General features: G+C 36.4%; 1 protein-coding gene across 3 annotated transcripts in view; it reads right to left on the reverse strand.

Annotated features, from left to right (window-relative positions):
* Positions 1-19,005, reverse strand: part of LOC124170135 — a 254,629-nt gene that overhangs the window by 146,377 nt on the left and 89,247 nt on the right. Inside the window, exons 1-2 of one of the 3 annotated variants that reach the window (XR_006867322.1) lie at positions 7,923-8,019; positions 5,954-6,921 (exon numbers count right to left, since the gene is read on the reverse strand). Coding sequence is in view for 1 of the 3 variants with exons in the window: in XM_046548830.1 (XP_046404786.1) it covers positions 6,916-6,921 (6 nt within the window). In the remaining 2 variants the exon portion in view is untranslated. Of the gene's footprint in view, positions 1-5,953; positions 6,922-7,922; positions 8,020-19,005 lie in introns of those variants that run through there. The other 2 variants (XM_046548831.1, XM_046548830.1) reach the window with 2 other exon arrangements.

The raw sequence follows: 19,005 nt of genomic DNA on the forward strand, positions 1-19,005 counted from the left end.
TCTCGTGACTTCTTGCTCATGTTGGCACCTGTATCAACATATTCCCATTGACTTAATCACACGCAAAACAATTTGTGCTGGGCTGAAATGGGAGATCTTTTTCAAAGGCTCCTCGTTACTTTGAACCTTATTATATCAATAGGCATGTATGTGATAATGATAAAGAAATGTCTCCAAAACATATGAATCTTACTTTTACTGGAGGAGCTAACTTCTGATGAGGACAGTGACGGAATCCAAAGAAAACTGCTTGTGGGCTGGTAAATTTATTCTTTAAGTTTTCCCATGTATTACCCAATTATGTTAATTTATCATGAGTCATAAATAATTTTGTATGGCTTGCTTTCGATTGCATTTTCTAACATAAATTGTTTAATTAAGTGATTTCTTAAGAGTGTTCTCTCAGAAAAAACGTTGAAAGAAAGTTTATATGTTACATGACTATATCATTAACGCTGTTTATAAGGTTATTTCATGCATTTCATATGAACTTTTTATTCAAATATTTCAGTTTAATAATAAACTTATTTTTTACTGCTACCGATTATTTTCAATGAAATTCGCCCTCTCAAATTAAGCAGTCCGAATAATCGATTTTTGGATTTTTGCGGTACCCACAAATGTTTTTAAAAAATCCCATGGTCAACTTTTCAGCAATATTTTATTATTTTCACGTTATACAGCCTTTAAAATATTTCAGCGAGATACTTAAACAAACTTATAAAGATATGATTTTTGGCCAGCTTTCTTCGATTTCAGACCACTACACAGTGGTCCCAATCGCTAATCTAGCGGGACAAAAGTCAATTTTGCAACTTTTAAAAATAAAGTCGCCGTAGGTGTCGCGATATCCGCAATTAAATGCTTCATCATGATTGGTAACTTTTACAACGTTTATATAAGTTATAACAATGTTATGCAGCTGCAAAGTCACGCATTGAGATTGCCTACCATCCGCCTACACCCAGACGGTGGCTGACTCGCTAGCATTAACACGTACCTGCTAGATAGCAATAACGCAAGGAACGACAATTTCTAACGGGATCTTATAGCCATCGGTATATAGCATTATTTAGAGTGATTTTTCTTCAAATATAATTGCTTTAAAATACTAGATTTTAAATGGCAATCTCTCAGTCTTTAAAACCTCGTTTTTTATCGACTTCAATTGTTTAAATTGACTTATAAAAAATATATGTCGAGGTAGGATTGCGAAACCTTCAAAGGCATGTGGAAACGTCCTTATAGTTATAGATACTTTAATCACATTTTGCGCCTACTTGCGCTTTTTGACAATAATGCCCTTTTTGTTCCATGAAGTTAACAAACGAGAACCGTTGAGACGCGGGACTGGGGGCATTTCCTCGGACGACGCCTGGAATATCGGGATAAATTACGCTATTATAGAGAAGAAATATTTGTAATTTTAACTATTGCAGTTTTGTACTGCATAAATTTTTATTAATATTTATGGTATAGTTATTACATGGCTTACAATTGTTTACATTTTTATATCGATAGGGAAAATCATGTCGCATTCAGAGCGATTCAAGGTACCGGCGGTAAATCGCATGGAATTGTTATAATAGGGTGGTTTCCTATTATTTTTTTATTGCCTAAATCGAAAGATTATTACTCCTGGAGTACGTATTTGACGCATTTAGATTTTTAAATGACGATATCTATTTTTCGCGAGTAAATGAAAAGTGAAAAATTTCTAGCGCGCGAAAACGCGACGGGTAAGTATGAATGTCGGGAAATCTCTCCGTGTGACGTATTTCTGGTTCCCCCTCCCGCCTGGTAGGTGACCTTGATCGAGGCTCTGAGCGCTGATAGGACGCAGGATGCTAACAGGTAGCTGAGTACCTTCCTGTCTGGTAGCGCATGGCTTAAAAAAGGTTTATTAATACCTTATCAAGCGAAGAAAACTTTCCGACCTTAGCCAGTTTTAATAGGTGATTATTAAGACATGTTTCCCTGAGCTCTGTGCCTCATGCATGCATTGGTAGCCTCTGACGATGCATAACTCCTATCCTCTCGTGTAGAAACTAGGTCCCTGTGACGTCACGTGGAGTGGAATCGCATGGGCGCCAATCTGGCCTTTTTCAAATGAGGTTAAAATTGACCATTATCATTCGTCTAAACTGGTATTTCTAAAACCAAATAATTTGTGTATTATGAATACACTAATGGTGGGTAACGAATCGCCATCAATGCCTTTCGTTTTCTTTGATGAAGGAAACTACCCTATTGCTGAGGGAAAAAAGACTATAGATGATTTATTAAATGCGTAGAACATAAATTAGGATTTGAAAGTCGTAATGAAGATACCTCAAAGGACATCAGGAAAATTGTGATGCTATTTTAAAGTAATTTTGATAAAAAGTAAAAACAGTGCTCCAGAAAATACGATAGATTTTGGTAGATGTGAACAGTCTCTTTTGAAGGATATATCGAAAATAGAACCTTGTTTTGCAAGCCAGATTTCATTGCCAAGCTCTGGGAAAAAATATGCGGCTGCAATTATAAAAGACATAACTGAAAACATACCAAAGAGAGCTACCAACTATAGGAAGGCTTAATTGTCTTCACCTTTGATTCAAATACCATATTCATCATCAAAAGCTTTGTCCTTTTCCAGGGAAAAAACCTGCCAAGCAACAGTGCGTAAACATCAGAAGAGAGGCCAACCAGAGACGGTGCGATATTTATCCCTCATACAAGATAAATTTGAACTCAAAGTTGTCTTGCTATCCCCCATCACAAGAACTGACCATTACTGATACTTCCGCCGAGGTCAAATTACTGGCTCTCGTGAATAACACTATTTTGGCTCAGAGAGATGTTGTCGCCGCTTTCCTTCGGTCTGGTAATGAATTCAAACTAACGATGATATTTAAATGGCGTTAAAATGGGAGTGACGGGCACAAGCAATATTAGCAAAGATTTGTATTTCGGAAGGAATTACGTCCAGTGGACGATTCCTATATGTTTTCCATTTCTATGTCAGCTAAAATCAAATGATAAAAACAACATCTTATTGCAGAATACTAGGCCATCTTCGATCAGGTATTGTAGACCCATTAAATTATTTCTGGAAGATCAAAGTTAGGAGATAACTGTGAAAGGTGTGCAAAAGATAGAGGCGCAGATCTCTCCACTGATGCCCTTGGTCATCGAAATAAACGGGAAGAAATTGTACATAGTATCAGAATTTTGACATTAAAAGAATCCTGAAATTTCATCAGGCATTAATGGAGTAGGGGTGGAATTATTTCAGTGGTTTGGAGCAATTCATAGCGCACTTTCCTGTGGTTTCTCCATAATTACAAGTGTATTTGAGAAGTATGCTCAAAAAACAGAAAAAATATACATGCGTCATACTCATGGTATTATCCTTTCACGGTATACCCTTTCACGGTATACCCTTTCACGGTACATGAAATATAATTCATGAGACAAAAGTGATTGATTACCCCCATTGCATTGCATTAGTTCACATTGGAATGCTTTCCGAAGAGGCCCAAGAAGCAAGCATATTCGTAAATTCAAAGAAAATCACGCTCAAAAATAATCAAGAAAGGACACAATTAGAGATGTTTTTAACCTACTATTAGTCACATCTGATCCTTATGTTTCCAATATTAGTTCGCTGAACCCAAGGCATTGTTATTCCCTCTCGATGGATGTCAGACAGCTTCTCAGGGAACCAATGTTGCCTGTTCCTAATGAAATGAGTAATGTTGAAGAGATGGAGGACGTGAAGTCGGTAAATTTCGGAGATGAAGGTAGTTGGGAGAGTAATAATGATGAAGGTGACTAATATTCCGCAGTTCACATCCGGTGAAAAACGATTTTATGTGTATCTCCAGTGTTTAGGAGTATATTTTTAAAGTAATCAGTTCATTAAATTAAGAATAGCGCATTACTATAGATTTTTAAAATGATTTTCTGCATATTTTTCTAAGTGTTGAGTAAAACGAAATTTTTTTATAAATAAAATTTTAATTTTTTTCATAAAAACCACCTTGAAAAGACCTATGATAGTGTTATTTTGTGTTTTTGTCTATAATTAGGCAATTCTAAATGTTTTCACGACAAAAGCTCTAAGTTTTTTGGGAAAAATAATTTTGTCCCGCTAGATTCGCAATTGGGACCACTGTGCACTACAAGCATTGCGATCAAGTCATGTTCATGCATTCAATGAGCATTAACTTCATTATTTAGTCTAACACTGCCTAAGTATATTCTAAAGTTTCTTTTTGACTTTGGCTCAAGAAAATAAAATGCTGCAAGTCACTTGGATTTTTCCTTATGAGTATTCAAGCAGAATAAATTGAATACACATCCATTAATCGTTTTCCATCATTAAAGTAAGCATGCAAATTAAATTTCGTTATGTTATCGCTACACCCGAACTATCCTCCAACACCAGCCCTTGAGCATACTTGGCACAAGTGAAGTCATTAAGCCATTTTTATGCATGGTAAAATAATTAAACATTTTATTCATATTCCTCCTTTTGAAATAATTTTAAATTTAAAGAATATCATAATAATATAAATGATGTAATATTTTTCAAGGATAGCTATAAACTTTTACACAAATGGCTCAGTAGTAATTTTCTCTGTAACTGTCAAAGGTAGCATAAGATTGACCAAGATGATTTATGAACCTCACTCAATTGAAAAACCATTTTTTCAATTATATGCTATTCAACATCATTAATGTTGCATTTCAGGTAAAGGTACTCCTCACACTGCCGATGAAAATGTTTGTTTCAACCTAATAACAGTACACAGCATGGATTCACGAAAAATTGCAAGGAAGTTGTTTTCACAGATATGACGACGTCCAGAATCCCTTAACTCTGAGTGGTAAACGTTGACTTAGATGAAGAATAAAACCTGGTGGTAATACAAAGGAAAGCTTACACACATTATTAACTGGGAAAGCAACTCCTACTGCCAGGTCTCATAAGGGATAAAAATTGGCTTCATTGCTATATTAACGTTACTTCATTTACATAAGCGTTAATAGCTTGCAAAGTTTAAGCACGTACATACTTAAAAGAAGAAAAGTAAAAGTGAATATTAATCATATGAAAACGGAATTAACGTAAGAAAGGATCATTTTCAATCCAACTACGAAGATTAAGCAACAACTATTATTAGAGTGAATAGTTAAGTGATTAATATTTTTACTTGGAGACGTGAAATCCTTCTCCAAGATTAATATTTACAAGTTAAAAATCATACTGCAATTAACATTCAAAATATTAACCTGGCACCAGACATGACTGTGAAATCTTATAAATCCAGAAATGATAACACCACTAAACAGGATATAATGAAATTATTACAACCTACTCACACCTAATGGTAAGAAATACAAAATCTGGGCATTTAATCAGGCTATGCTTATAATTAGGCATTATGTATCCATTAATGCTTTACCAAAATCCAATTATTACGAGCACAAAGTAAATGTTTCCAATGCATGATATGACCAACAAATCCAACCTCCTTCAGAAAACAAACAAAACATAATTAGAACCATATTTGAAGTACTCCTACGTTGCAGAGGGAATACCTATGTTGTTCAACAAAAGGTTAATTACAAATACAACTGAATGAGTAACATATAAAATGCTGAAAATTAAAATGTTAAGTAAAATACTGTTATACAAAATGAAATCCATGCACATATCGAATGATTTGACAAATAAATAGCCATTATAAACAATGGAGCCTATGATTAAAAGAACTCCCAAAGGAGAATGACATCAAAAAGACACATTAAGAAATAGCTACATGTAATATTTATATGTACAGAGAATGTGTACAATGATAATATATTAAGCTACATCTACTCCTTCAAAACAAAGCCAGCTTTCGTAAGAAATAGGAGACATTAATCGTTGATCATAAAAAAGCACATGATTATTATTTCCATGCAACTGAATATTGACTATATAAGAGTAATGTTGAAAATGTATATGTGCTTGTATAAAGACAATACTCCTCCTTAACACCACTGTTAATATGATATACACAAAACTGAATGAAAATGGTAAATAGTCACGAACATATAGGAATAGAAATTAAAGGATTTTCGTATTATTTGATTGTGAAATTTTTAAATGTCTCCAAAAATGTAAATAATATATAAAAAATCAAATAATAACATTTGTTTAGCTATAACTTAAGACAAAATTAAATTTTACGTCATAGATTTACATTATAGATCAGATGAATGAACTCTATAATATTTAACGAATACATTGAACCACATCATGTTAACCTTACAGCATCATTGCTGCAAACTACAAGGAAATGTTTTAAAATTGCATGGGCCAATCAATGTCAAAGAAATTAACCAATAAAAAACAATATTCACTAAAGGGTAGCATAAAAAGGAGATAACAAGGCAAAATATAATTCTGATAGTTGAATTAGGGCAACTAATGTTGCAAATAGATAGAATTGAAGATGGCTTGAAGCTATACAACAAGAAAGATTAATTATGTAAACCAATATGGTGTGTTACTTCAAAAAACATACATATGCATACATGAGATGTAAAGTGTAATATTATAAAAAAATAAATATATCAGTAGAAAATTGAAAATAAACTGCAAGTAAATGATGTGTCCTCAAAATTGTAACAATACACATCTCAAAATGTGATTACCATCCTAATAAAATCAGTACCATGTAGCAAACATGAAATCAATAAAAATACGAGTGATTGTTAACATAAGATAAGTGTAACTATTACATGAAACACGTGAGTACTTAATTTGACCCAACTTTACAAAAACTGAAAGGCCACATGAAAATCTATTGAAGGTAAACGGAATATTCCTCTTCTGGACCAGCTCCATTGTATCCTTCAAAAGGAATCACGCCAAATTCATCTCTGAAAGAATAATAAACAGAAATTAATTGATGCCACCATGAGAAAAGAATACAATTACAACCAATGTGCAAAGTTACCATTGGGTCCATATTCATAGTGAAATGAGATATTACTCCCATTTACAGAAATTCATTGGAATAATAATAACAAATAATTATGAAATATCTTCATATAAATCTAAGTTCCAAAAAACAATTATTTACTTCATCAGTGAAAATTATTGGATTTACTGCTCTTCCAATTTTACGTGTGCATCACTAACTTGATATATCATGGATTGGAATATAGACAATCTTCAACTTTCTTGTATCATATTAACTTAAACTATGATAATTATCCATTAGATTAGAGTTTGAAGGTTTTGAATAGTCACCATTTTAAAGTAATGGCATCTTTGAGCATGTTAGAGCTATATTATGGGCTATCTTTTGAAAGGATATATTCAACTTGTTATATCAGGTGATAGAATATTTTATCAAAACTTCATTCCTATGCTAAATATGTTAAAATTACAACACCTGTCTAACGAGGAATCATACTACCCATAGAACACAGAGAAAGGACATTTTTAATGAGTAAGAAGTTTCATTTTGCCTCTAAAAGCAAAACATCTAAAATTAACGGCCCACTTTTGGGAAATATTGGAAAATTAAATTACGAAAAAATTTATCAGTTATTGAAAACTGCGTTGATACTTAAATTTATGAATTAATTGTTGCATAGCTCGTAAAGCCTTAAATGATTATTTGAATGTTTTAACTAAGACAAGAATATAATGAATCATGCCAAATAATTGCAAACAATGTGTATTATTCTCTTTTACACAATAGCAAAGAAAATAAGATTCTAGACTGCAATGCCTGTGCAGCAATGTATTTGCTCCATTTCTGGATATTGATTAAAAAAGGGATGCCAATTGATAAAAAGGAAGTAATTCATTTTGTTTTAATATCACAGAGGAAGGGGAAGTATAAGTGTGAGAAATGAAAAGTAATACTTACCCTCGCCTTGGCTAGCAGTGTTGGCATCACGTGGTTTGAATACAAGGAGAGGAGGAGAGGGAATAACCTCTGCAGATAACCTCTGTGGATCCGTCATAAGCGATTATACAAGGGACAGCAGCTGCGAGGTGACATACTCTTGCCAATTCCGTCCTCAGAATCAATGCATCACTGATACAGAAATAATATACCCATCCCCTCTCCCTCTCCTCCATCTCCTCTACAGCCCTCATCCACTCTCTCTCACGTTCCACATCTCCCTTTCTATACGGCCTCCCCTCATTACCAAAGACCAATTTCAGGGATAATTGAGAGAGGGCCCTAGCTAAAAAAGCACATACGTAAGTCTCATCATCATGCTTTTAGCCCAAATACACCGTGTCACTCTGAAAATCACAATATGAATAAAAATTACTCCCATTACTCTGAGTCCCATCCAATTGCACAACATTCTCCTTCATCCTTCCAATGTTCCATAAATCGCAGTCCACCATCACCTTCACCCGATCATCCCCACTCAAATATTTTATAATACACGCAGTGCGATCATCTTCATCGTACATTCTCTCATACACTCTACGCATTTTATCCAATCCATTTCCAAACACTAAAGTAGTCCTACGCAACATGGCGTCCACACACTCCTGTCTAGCTGTAACTGGATCCAATTGTGCTGGACTGATTGCAGCCTCCCCTCCTAATTCAAACCTTATAGAAGTAACATCTTCCACAGTCGACGTCACCGCCTCTTCCAAGCAGCGCAACAATGTGTCTCGTCCACACACTTGCGTCTTCAGTTCCTCCAACGATGATATCAGCTGGCACATTAGCGATTTCATCTCCTGCCTCAATGCGTCCACAGAGGACTTGAGGGATTCAATATCCTGATTATTCCTAGCTACGGGTGTAATGTGGTCATTGCTTCTACTGGATGATGACTCCAGGCGTTGCATCATCGCTTGGTCCCTCCTGTGAACCAATGTTACCAACTTTAGAATTAGGGAGCGGTCCAATTCTTCTGGGAAACGCCGCACCATCTCCGCGGCAGAAGAAACTGCGTTCAATTGAGAGTCATCCTTAAGATCTGTGTCTGCCCCTCTTGCAAGCAGCTCTTCCACCCAGTCAGCCTTCCCAAGCCTCACACCAACATGCAGGAGAGTTTTTTGCCGCAAGTACCGAACATTTACATCTTCCAACATGTCCAGTAAATCTTTATGATGGAGCAATGAACCAGTCATTAATCCATTTAATAGCCTCTCATCGATAAATTCTTCAGCGATACCAACAGAAACATTGCTTGCCATTTTATTCAAACAACGAGGTAATTATTTTAAAGTTTGACGTAATTTGAACTGTTTGTTGGCAGACAGGAAGTTGCCAATGGAAACAATGCGGGTGACGATGATCTGGGAGGAGTAAGACACTATCTCAGCGTTAACACGGAAGAATTAAATATGGGCTGCAAAGAAACAGAATGAATATCAAATTAATACAGAAAATAAGCAAGAGTAACAATTACATAAAAACTTATAGCAATGCTGAAACAATAAAACTATTGTAGGCCTGACTTAAAAAACAATAATAAATATCTTACTTGCTACGAAACTTAAAATATTAAGACAAATGCACAGAAATGGTATCTATCAAATGACATTACACGAACTCATCATTATTATGGTTAAACTTCAAATTCTCAGCTAACCTGAGCAATCTGACTATGCAAAAAGATTTCGGGGACGGTATTGAAAGAACAAAAATTTCCCTTTAATTTGATTCACCATTTAGTCACATAATAATTCTGATCAGTGGAGTAACTAGAAATATGATTCGGGGGGATTGGATGGCGAGGGGTTGCGACCCCCCTCTGGGAATATTATTGAAATAAGACATGCCTGGATATACATTTTACGTCATTTTGACCTTAAATAATTAACTCAACGCAAATGTAGTCATTAAATTTCGTAACTGGAAAAATATTTAAAATAATTTTTTATTCTCTGAGGTTTTGTGGGATTATCTATTCCCTCAACCCTCCATAGTTATGACACAACCATCACAAAAATTCAAAGCTTTAGAAAAACCATGGAAACCTATAAGAGATGACTCCCTGGTGAAAACTGCTGACTAGGTTATCACGAGAGCGTAAAATTTTATTAATGACTCTAAAGTTTTACTAAGCCCAAAGATAGATGAGTTGTAAATATTTAGCCTATCCTCTTTCAAAATAAGAGGTTGTTTCCAAATTTAAAGGTGTTATTTCTATAATCACCAACTGAAGCCACCTCATTTGAAAAGTGCTGATTAACTTAACCCGATTAACTAACGAAATCACTAATAGAATTAGCGATAGGTAAATAAAAGGAAAGAAAAATATTGCCGTCGTAACTATTATTATACATTTACAACCAAACTTTAAATATGCATGCTGTAGTAGATAGCTGATTTAGTTGTATGTGGATTCCGAAATGGTATATCATTATCTCTGTATTATCTTTCTCTTCTCGGATTGTGAAATGGATATAATGTGATACGTAATATGAATAGAGATAAGGGAGACATCTATGGGGAGGGGGAGGTAATATTTACGATAACTCTCACATTCCTGACATGCTCACCATGGTTACGGTGATGTTGATAATTGTCTTGTTGATTTCAGAATTCTATTAACTATCACATCGCTTAAAAGAATGTAGCTCACTGGGTTCATATCCTTACTTTTCAACTTCAGCGTAATGTTTTCAGGGTATTGGGAATGTTGCTAATTGAATTAACTGAAAGAAAACTTTAGGTCACACTACCAAGAATTCACTATATTCAGCCAGACATTCAAATGATATATAATAAAATAATACCTCGATAATGATATATAATATCGATTAGGACCTTGATATCGATACTAAATGTCGAAACCGGTTCGGTGTTTTGTAAATAAAATTGTGTGGAAGTTTAGCATTTCATTTTATTCTTATGGAAACATTTTAACAGCTATTTATTAGTTTTCAAAATTATTTGCTTGACAAAAATACTATTTTCCTCTGAGACATTTGCGATTTTTGCTTCTAGGGGGAGGGTTAGCTGCCCCCTCCTGCCCCTCGCTAGGTACGCATATGGACGTGTGAACACCGAACGAAATAAATAATTCCGACCTGGCGAGGAAGTAAATTGTCACAATATTTTTAATTTGCTGTACATTTTATCTTTTTCTGCCTTTTTTAAAGGTTTCTTGCTCCATTTTCTTTTCTTTAAATTTTCCAGCCAATTCTTTCCTTTAAATTTATGACAGGCCGCGGCTAATGAACAATTGACAAGAAAATATTACCAAGGGGGCGACATACCCATAAGGATAATGCGTATAGGTTTTGATACATCAGTGCCATCTATGCCAGTGGTCCAAGGCTGCCGCGAAATTTGAATGGACATCTCGGCGCCTATTCTTTTACGCGTCACGATAGGGCGTGCTATTCAGGCTTAATAATGCTACTGCGATTGCGAGAAACTTAAAAGCAATGAATGTAGGAAAATCTTCCTGATGAACTTCCCCAAATTACTTAACTAGTAACCATAATACAAGATTCTTGTACAAAGTCAACTGGCGATCTGGTGGTTGGTAAGAATAATGATCTCGGAAACTTACTTCAGTGGACATTGGTATTTATTGATACAGTAACTGGTAAAAGAAATACAACAATAACAATTTCAATATGACATACTAGAGATGAAATCTGTGGAAGTTAACAATTCTACAAGCACATGAGATGCACAAGCAACAAATATCAATTACAACATGAGATAGCAGCCTTTGCGTAATAGGAGAAAGATTCCATTACTTAAGTAAACACTCCACAGTTACAGACAAAGAGGGTGACCCAGTATTCCTTGAGGTAGATGTATCTTACAACACCTCTGGGACAGGGAAAATAATGCTAATCCTGAAACCATAGAAACCATAACATTACTTCACTAGAAATAAGCATGCAAGTTTGAATATCATTTCATGGAAGATAATTATTTAATTATGAAAGGAGAAGGACATTATTTCGTAGGAAGTAGTTCATGACGAATACCCATTAAGATAGCATATCTTGGCAGAGGAGTCTTAAAATGAAAGGTTCTTGTAAGTTAATATCCATCACTTATACGAAAGAAAGTATTCCAAAAGTAGAAAACGAGAGTAGTGAAGAATATTTTATACCAATGTAGTAGAAATTAAGTTCTTACTTCAAAGGGAAAGAGATTAAATTTTTAAGAAATGTAAACATCGTAGAACACTTAATGAATAATGCTCAATTAATGACAATTAAACAGTTGAAAGGACAGAGTTGAAATAGCAAATTACATACATAACCAACAAAATGATTAGCATTAAACAAACCAAAGAATAGCACTAGCGATAAATGAGTAGTTTGAACACTAGAAAAACTGCAAGTACAATGAAAAACATATTGAAATATAAGGAATACAAGACACCATAAAATTTTGAAAACATGAGAAAAGGTTAGCTAATCACAGGTTGAAATCAAAATGGAATAATGAAGGAAACAGAATTACTCACATTTTCATCCCCAAATACATTTCATACCCACGCAATTTAGCAATAACCAAGATCATTGAGACTCGTATCCTTAATCGAGCACATTCCAAAATCGTAAGGGACACTGTAAGCAATAAAAAAAAGTCTGCAGTTAACACTAATGGCTATCAATAAGCCTCAATATCACGTTTGTTTACAGCGAGATTCAATATGGCAGCCCCCAGTTCGTTACTGCTCAGAAAAACAGGCTACACCAGCGCCTCTATGTTGGGTAGGCCGTTGGACCACTGGGGCTCCGGAAAAATCAAAACAAAAGAGGTTTTCCATACGATATATCGCAGTTTTGTCGCCCCCTTGATATTACGTTGTAGCTGCATAGCAGTATGTTTTTGAGAAACATTAGAAATAAGTACCTTGTTGTACTAATAGTTGAGCAAGCAACGCAAGGACTCGTCTGTATAATAATAAAACAGCATTTTCTGCATTAGTTGTATTGAATGGAGGGAACCACCCTAACATATGTGAAAATATACTTTTTTAAGTCGGAAACAGCATCTTTCGAGGATAAGTGCAATGTTCATGCCACGGATTTTAGGAATGGAAACTAGCATTCAAGCCGTTATGACCATATAACTCAAATTGCCGATGATTTTATGCTTTGAATCCATTTCGGTATCATTACAAGTGAGGTTGGACGCTGGCGTGCATGGTGCCATACACAAGACTCAATATGGAGGATGCGACAGAGAATTAATTACCGAGAAAGATAATGAGACGAGATCAGAAGGATATGAAGAAGATAAAAGACGTAAACAACGCTTAAAATTAGAGCGATAGAAAAGTATTTGTCCTTTTTATCTTTTGATTCATGATGCGATAACTGCCTGGTAGGAGATAACTCCAGCTGTGCGAATTTTTATGTATTTTATATACTAATAATATGTATTTTATCAATAATTATATATACTCAATTGCCATGTGGTGAGCATGCTGGGTGAACGTGGACTAAAAGTATTATTTTTTCAAAGTTCCAACTTCGAATGAATTTTACATTTTAGTTGCGTCAGTAGAAGTCTTAAATTGGTCTCCCAATATTGTAACTATCCGATTCGCATCTTAACGTTGTGTTTTTTTTATCTTGATCAACTCATAGGGGCGACCCTGTTTAGATTTAAGCGTTCCTACATTTTGGATATCGGTTTCAGGAACAAGTTTTTAATCGCCCAAGACCCAATGTTCGTAGTTCGCGCGTAATTTTTGCATAGCGGGTGACTCTTTTAAATATTAACCGTGGCTACTGCCAGCGTCAAAATAATATGTCGCACTAAGTTTCGAATTTATATCTGGACTTCAGTAAATACAATAGTAATGTTTAATACGTCATTTTCAAGGAAATGTTATTCTTAATTCATATTTATTTTTTGTTTTGTGAAAAATTAAAAAATGTAGACACGAGAGTGCAATAAATGAATTCGCGCACTATAAATTTTTTAACCGTTTTGAACTTCAAGAACTTTGTAACTTTCACCCGGGGAAAACTACCACGTCTACAACATTCATTTAACAAAATAAGCTGCAATTATTAATGTAGATTAATCAAATAGCTTGTTCGTATTTTTAGAAGGCATAGAAAACTTTCAAATAAATTAAGAAGTGTTTCTATCCATTTTATTTCCTTTTGGGGTAAACTGTAGTCATGTTGCAACAAAATATGCGTTCTAAAATACGCAAAAGCCCTTCCATTCATCTACATTAGTTTTTGCAACTTAATCTGGAAGATTAACGTTGTAGGCGTAGTAGTTTTCCCAAGGTTGAGTAACAAAGTTCATGAAGTTGACAAAACGGTTAATTTTGTGGTGCGCGGATTTATTTATTGCACTTGCATTTTTTAATTTTTCATTAAACAAAAAAAATATGAATTGAGAACAAAATTTCATTGAAAATGACGTATTATTTATTATTATGGCATTCAATGAAGTCCATAAAATAAATTCGCATAGTACAGCGGCACATCATTTTGACGCCGACAGTAGTGCCGGTGAGCTTAAGTTAGTCAGGAGCGAAAGCCTCTTCGTGCTCAAAGTTCGTGCCACGCTCTACGGCTGTGAACCGGTTCTTGATCACCGCACATTACTCATGCTATCCACTTTTATAAACAAATGAAAGTTGTTCACTACATTCGGCAACAACAATGAAACTTTTGGATGGATACAGCTGAAACAAACATCTGACAAGTCACGAGTGCTTTTTTCTCGTGAAAATTATTTTTGATGCTGAGAGAGCAATTTCTCGGAGATTCCAAGGACTAATTGAACGACCCTCATAATCGACGATTTTGTTTCTAATCTCAAATATAAGAAGACTTTTCAGACCCTTGTGACCACTTCCCCCCTCCGCAAAAAAGTCCAGGATCCGCCTCTGGCACGTTTCATATATGTAACGTCTTCTTCGGCGACAACGAATAACTTTCCGCAATTATTGTTTCACCTCCGTATGATTTCAACAGTAAGAATGCGCACCAAATATAAAAAGAATGAGTACAAATATGACGCATTTCCGACATATTTTAACTTCGCTATATATTGTTCCATCACCTAAATTCATCGGCTTATCATCGAATCACGAGTTGCTACATTACCCCGCACCCACACAGCAAAGATAATATTTCACTACAACAGCATAATTTTGCTCGAACTAGTGTTAATATAATTTCCACTGATGTATCAAATGAGAAAAGTCCTAAGGATTACACGTAATAAATAGAAAAACTATGTATGAGCATTAAAATGCATTTTACACGTTATTATAATTATTATTATAGCATTCAAAGGATTGAGGTAGGTTTCCATGGAGTATTAAAGAAGTGATCTAGGAGCCTCCCTTTCCTTCCAGCGCTGCCATCTTCAATTCACAGTAAGGCCTACTCCCATTCAATTAATATAAAATCCTATTCTTTTCCTTCCCCTCCCTCGTTTCCCCAACATTCTACCCTCTAACACCATTTTCAACATCCCATCCCCGCTAATCGCTCCATCCATACAGTCTGTCTCCTCTGTACCTCATCTAAAAGATGTCTCTCCTCGCCAACCATGTCCAGCACTTCGTCGTTCCTTTTCCTCTCCGTCCATTTCACCTTCTCAATTCTTCTCCATACCCACATCTCGAATGCGTCTAATCTTCTCTCGTCTTCTTTCCTCAGTGTCCACGTTTCCGCACCGTAGAGAGCTACACTCCAAATCAAACTCTTCACTAACCTTTTCCTTAAACTCTTACATAACGATCCTCTTAGAAGATCCTTCCTGTTCATGAACGCCTCCTTTCCTAAACCAATTCTCTTCCTAATGTCCTTCGCTGCCCTTACCATCTCTTCAGCATACACGTTAAAGAGCAGCGGCGATAGAGGCCAAGGCCAGTGCTTGCCCACCCAGATTCTCCGTCCGCTACCCTCACTTGCGCAGTCTGGGCCAAATACAGTATGGTGGATCGAAAAAAAATCGATTTTTTTTCGAATCCATCTGGCCCAATAAAAAAAAGTTGTGGGACCGATCAATAATAAGGCTTGAAAATTTAGAGACCTCTACGTGAACCCTTGCTCAAATGAAATTTAAGGGGAGAGGGTCACAATTCCAAAAATAAAATATTTTATGGTCATTTCCTAAAGCTTTTGACGAGTTACTGTCCTTCAGAACAGAAATTTCGTGCATTCTGACGTATCTGACACCGTTCAACTACAAAATTCCTAATTTGAGTCCGCCTTCGCGAAAAAAATATCTCAACGCCCACGCAGCGTCGCGGATACAAGAACGGCAGGCCGATCCCGTCCCCTCCCCGCTCGCTTCTCCCCCTCTCACGCCTAGAATATTGCTAAATTCATCCCGCGTGGGCTGCTAGTAGGGCGTGTGTCTTTGATAATGTATATCGGAAGATGATAGAAGGTAAAAAAGGCTGCGTAGTGAGACGACTTGTCTCTAATTTGGCGCCTCGTCGGCGTTAAACAAATCGATGTTACCAACTTTTAGAGAAGTGATGACATATTTTTACATCCGAGAACGCAAGAAAGGAGCCTACGGTTTATAAAACGGCCTCTCAAGTGGCTATGAAGGTGTGCGAACTTTGGATATGCGCTTCTATTCCGGTATTGTCCGCAGCCAGTTTTCAATGTATACGCTCTACCATCCCGATTTTTTTCAATGTCTTTGGACCGAAAACTAAACTTTTTCATAAGTTTGAAATTATCAAAATTAAATTAAAATTTTTAAGACGCAATAGACACGCTGAAAAAAATATATATTGTAACCGATTCATCAAAGTACGATCCTAATTTTCTCTGATTTTTAAAATTAGTGGAACACTGTCAAAAACAAGAATTACTGCTTTGCGCCATTTGCATCCATGCATTCCAGGAGGATATTTGATTTGATTATTGAGAGCAACGAATGTTGATCAGTTTGTAATATTAGTGATTAAGAATAAAGATTAACATAAACAATGCCTATATCACTTAGATTAACAGTATTTTATGGTTATAACCATACCGTCAAGCTTCAAGTTCGTCTTCATTCTTCGATAAATACAGCGTCAGCAGAAAACGATTTTTTCATATCTCCTGACTTAATTTAACCATGAAGCTATCGCCAGCATTTGATCCATTTTACTACGAGTTTTACATCGTCTAATATAACCAATGCGTCCATGAGGCACAGAGCTCAGGGAAACATCTCTTAATAATCACCTATTAAAACTGCCATTGGTCGGAATGTTTACTTCTTTTAATAGAGTATTAATAATCTTTATCTTAACCGAGGGCTACCTGCTAGCAGCTTGCATCTTTACGGCGCTCGCAGCCTCGCACAAAGGTGTCCTCACACGGTGGCATCTGGAACCAGAATGACGTCAGACGGCCTTTTCCCAGGCAGTGGCGTAGCCAGGAATTTTGTTGGGGGGGGGGGGGGTGCTCCAAAACCAGGGAGGGGGAATTTTTGAAAAACCGGGATCTAAGTAATAGGTTTTAAACTAATTTTAACACTTTTCATAATCGAAAAATCGAAATTCGTTAAAGAAATATTTAGTAAATTCCTGATTTTTCAATATTTTGTTTTCCTTTATGAAGGAAAATAATTGTGTTTTTATATTTAGGGGGGATCCGCATCCCTTTGGCAACGCGACTGTTCCCTGCATTCATACTTGGCCGTCGCGTATTCGCCTTCTTGAAAATTTTCACTTTTAATTTAATCGCGAAAAATATATATAGTCATTAAAATCTAGATTGTAGAATGCGTACTTCAGGAGCAATAATCTTTCGATTTAGACAATAAAAAATAATGATAGGAAACCATAAAATTGGGTTGAGGAATTAAAATTCGGCCGCACGCCCAAAAATGGCGCTGACCCGCCAGACGCATCTTCAAGTGCATAAACAAACGGTAGTCGCTCGGCGCTACATCGGGACCATAGAGGTTACTGGAGGGGGCACGCCCTATCCTTTCCAATAGCGGGAAGTGAAGCCAGGGGGGCGTGGCCAAATTGCGCATGTAGCCATGATGCCGTGCCCCGCTATAACACAGAGTCTTACGGGGCAACGACAAATTCTTGTTTTAACTCATTAAATACTGCCTTTAGGCATTTTTCGCGAAAGGTACGATGAAAATTAATAGTAATACATGCCCAAAGAGTACATTTATGCTGGATCAGAGCCCTTGTGACCTGCAGGAAGACAATAATCAACGGACAATGAGGTGTTTAGTCACCTTGTTAGTTGGTGAGGTGAGGTGCTTGTTACTCCTATGATCGGGACTGTTTAGAGGGTGGTTTAATTGTTCCCAGCCAAAGGAGGTTGTTAGGTCTTGTGTTCGATTTGCTGTGTGTGGACGGGCATTATCGTGGAGCAAAACGACGCCTGCGCTCAGCATGCCACGCCTTTTGTTTTGAATAGCGCAGCGCAGTTTTTGTAAAGTCCCACAGTTGCAATGTGTCACCGCAAGTCAAAAAACGACCAGAAATACACCTTTAATGGCGGGACAGTGCCATTCCGATGATGACGAAGTGAAAACGACCGTGAAGCAGTGGTTGTCTAACCAGGCTACCCCCCTGCCATCGACTGAATTCCAATTTTCCTCACACGCGTTTCCCCCGAATTTTACTTTCTCATCGCATACAGACTTGTGTTTCATCCGAAAATGCTTCAGTATGGTGAGGTGGATTTAGCACATCCTCGCAATAATTTACGCCACAGTGCATGCACACGTCATTCATTGGTTCTCCTTATCTCAATCGAAATGTTTATACACAATGAAAGACATTTTTATCGGTGTATCATTAAATTGAATTGCTACTGCGCAAGAAGCAACACAATTAACAGTATTTAAAACGGCATTATCGTCACGTGCGACGAGATGCTCAACCACTCAGCATGAGGAAGGGGTGGGCAGAAGAAGCGTGAAAAGGAGAGGTGGAGGGGAAGGAACAGTGGCGTAGCCAGGAATTTCAATCGGGGGGGGGGATCTAAAACCAGGGGGGAAAATTTTTGAAAAAACTGGGCACTACATAATGGGT

The sequence above is a fragment of the Ischnura elegans genome, chromosome 13 (assembly GCF_921293095.1).
Source record: "Ischnura elegans chromosome 13, ioIscEleg1.1, whole genome shotgun sequence".
Taxonomy (NCBI): domain Eukaryota; kingdom Metazoa; phylum Arthropoda; class Insecta; order Odonata; family Coenagrionidae; genus Ischnura; species Ischnura elegans.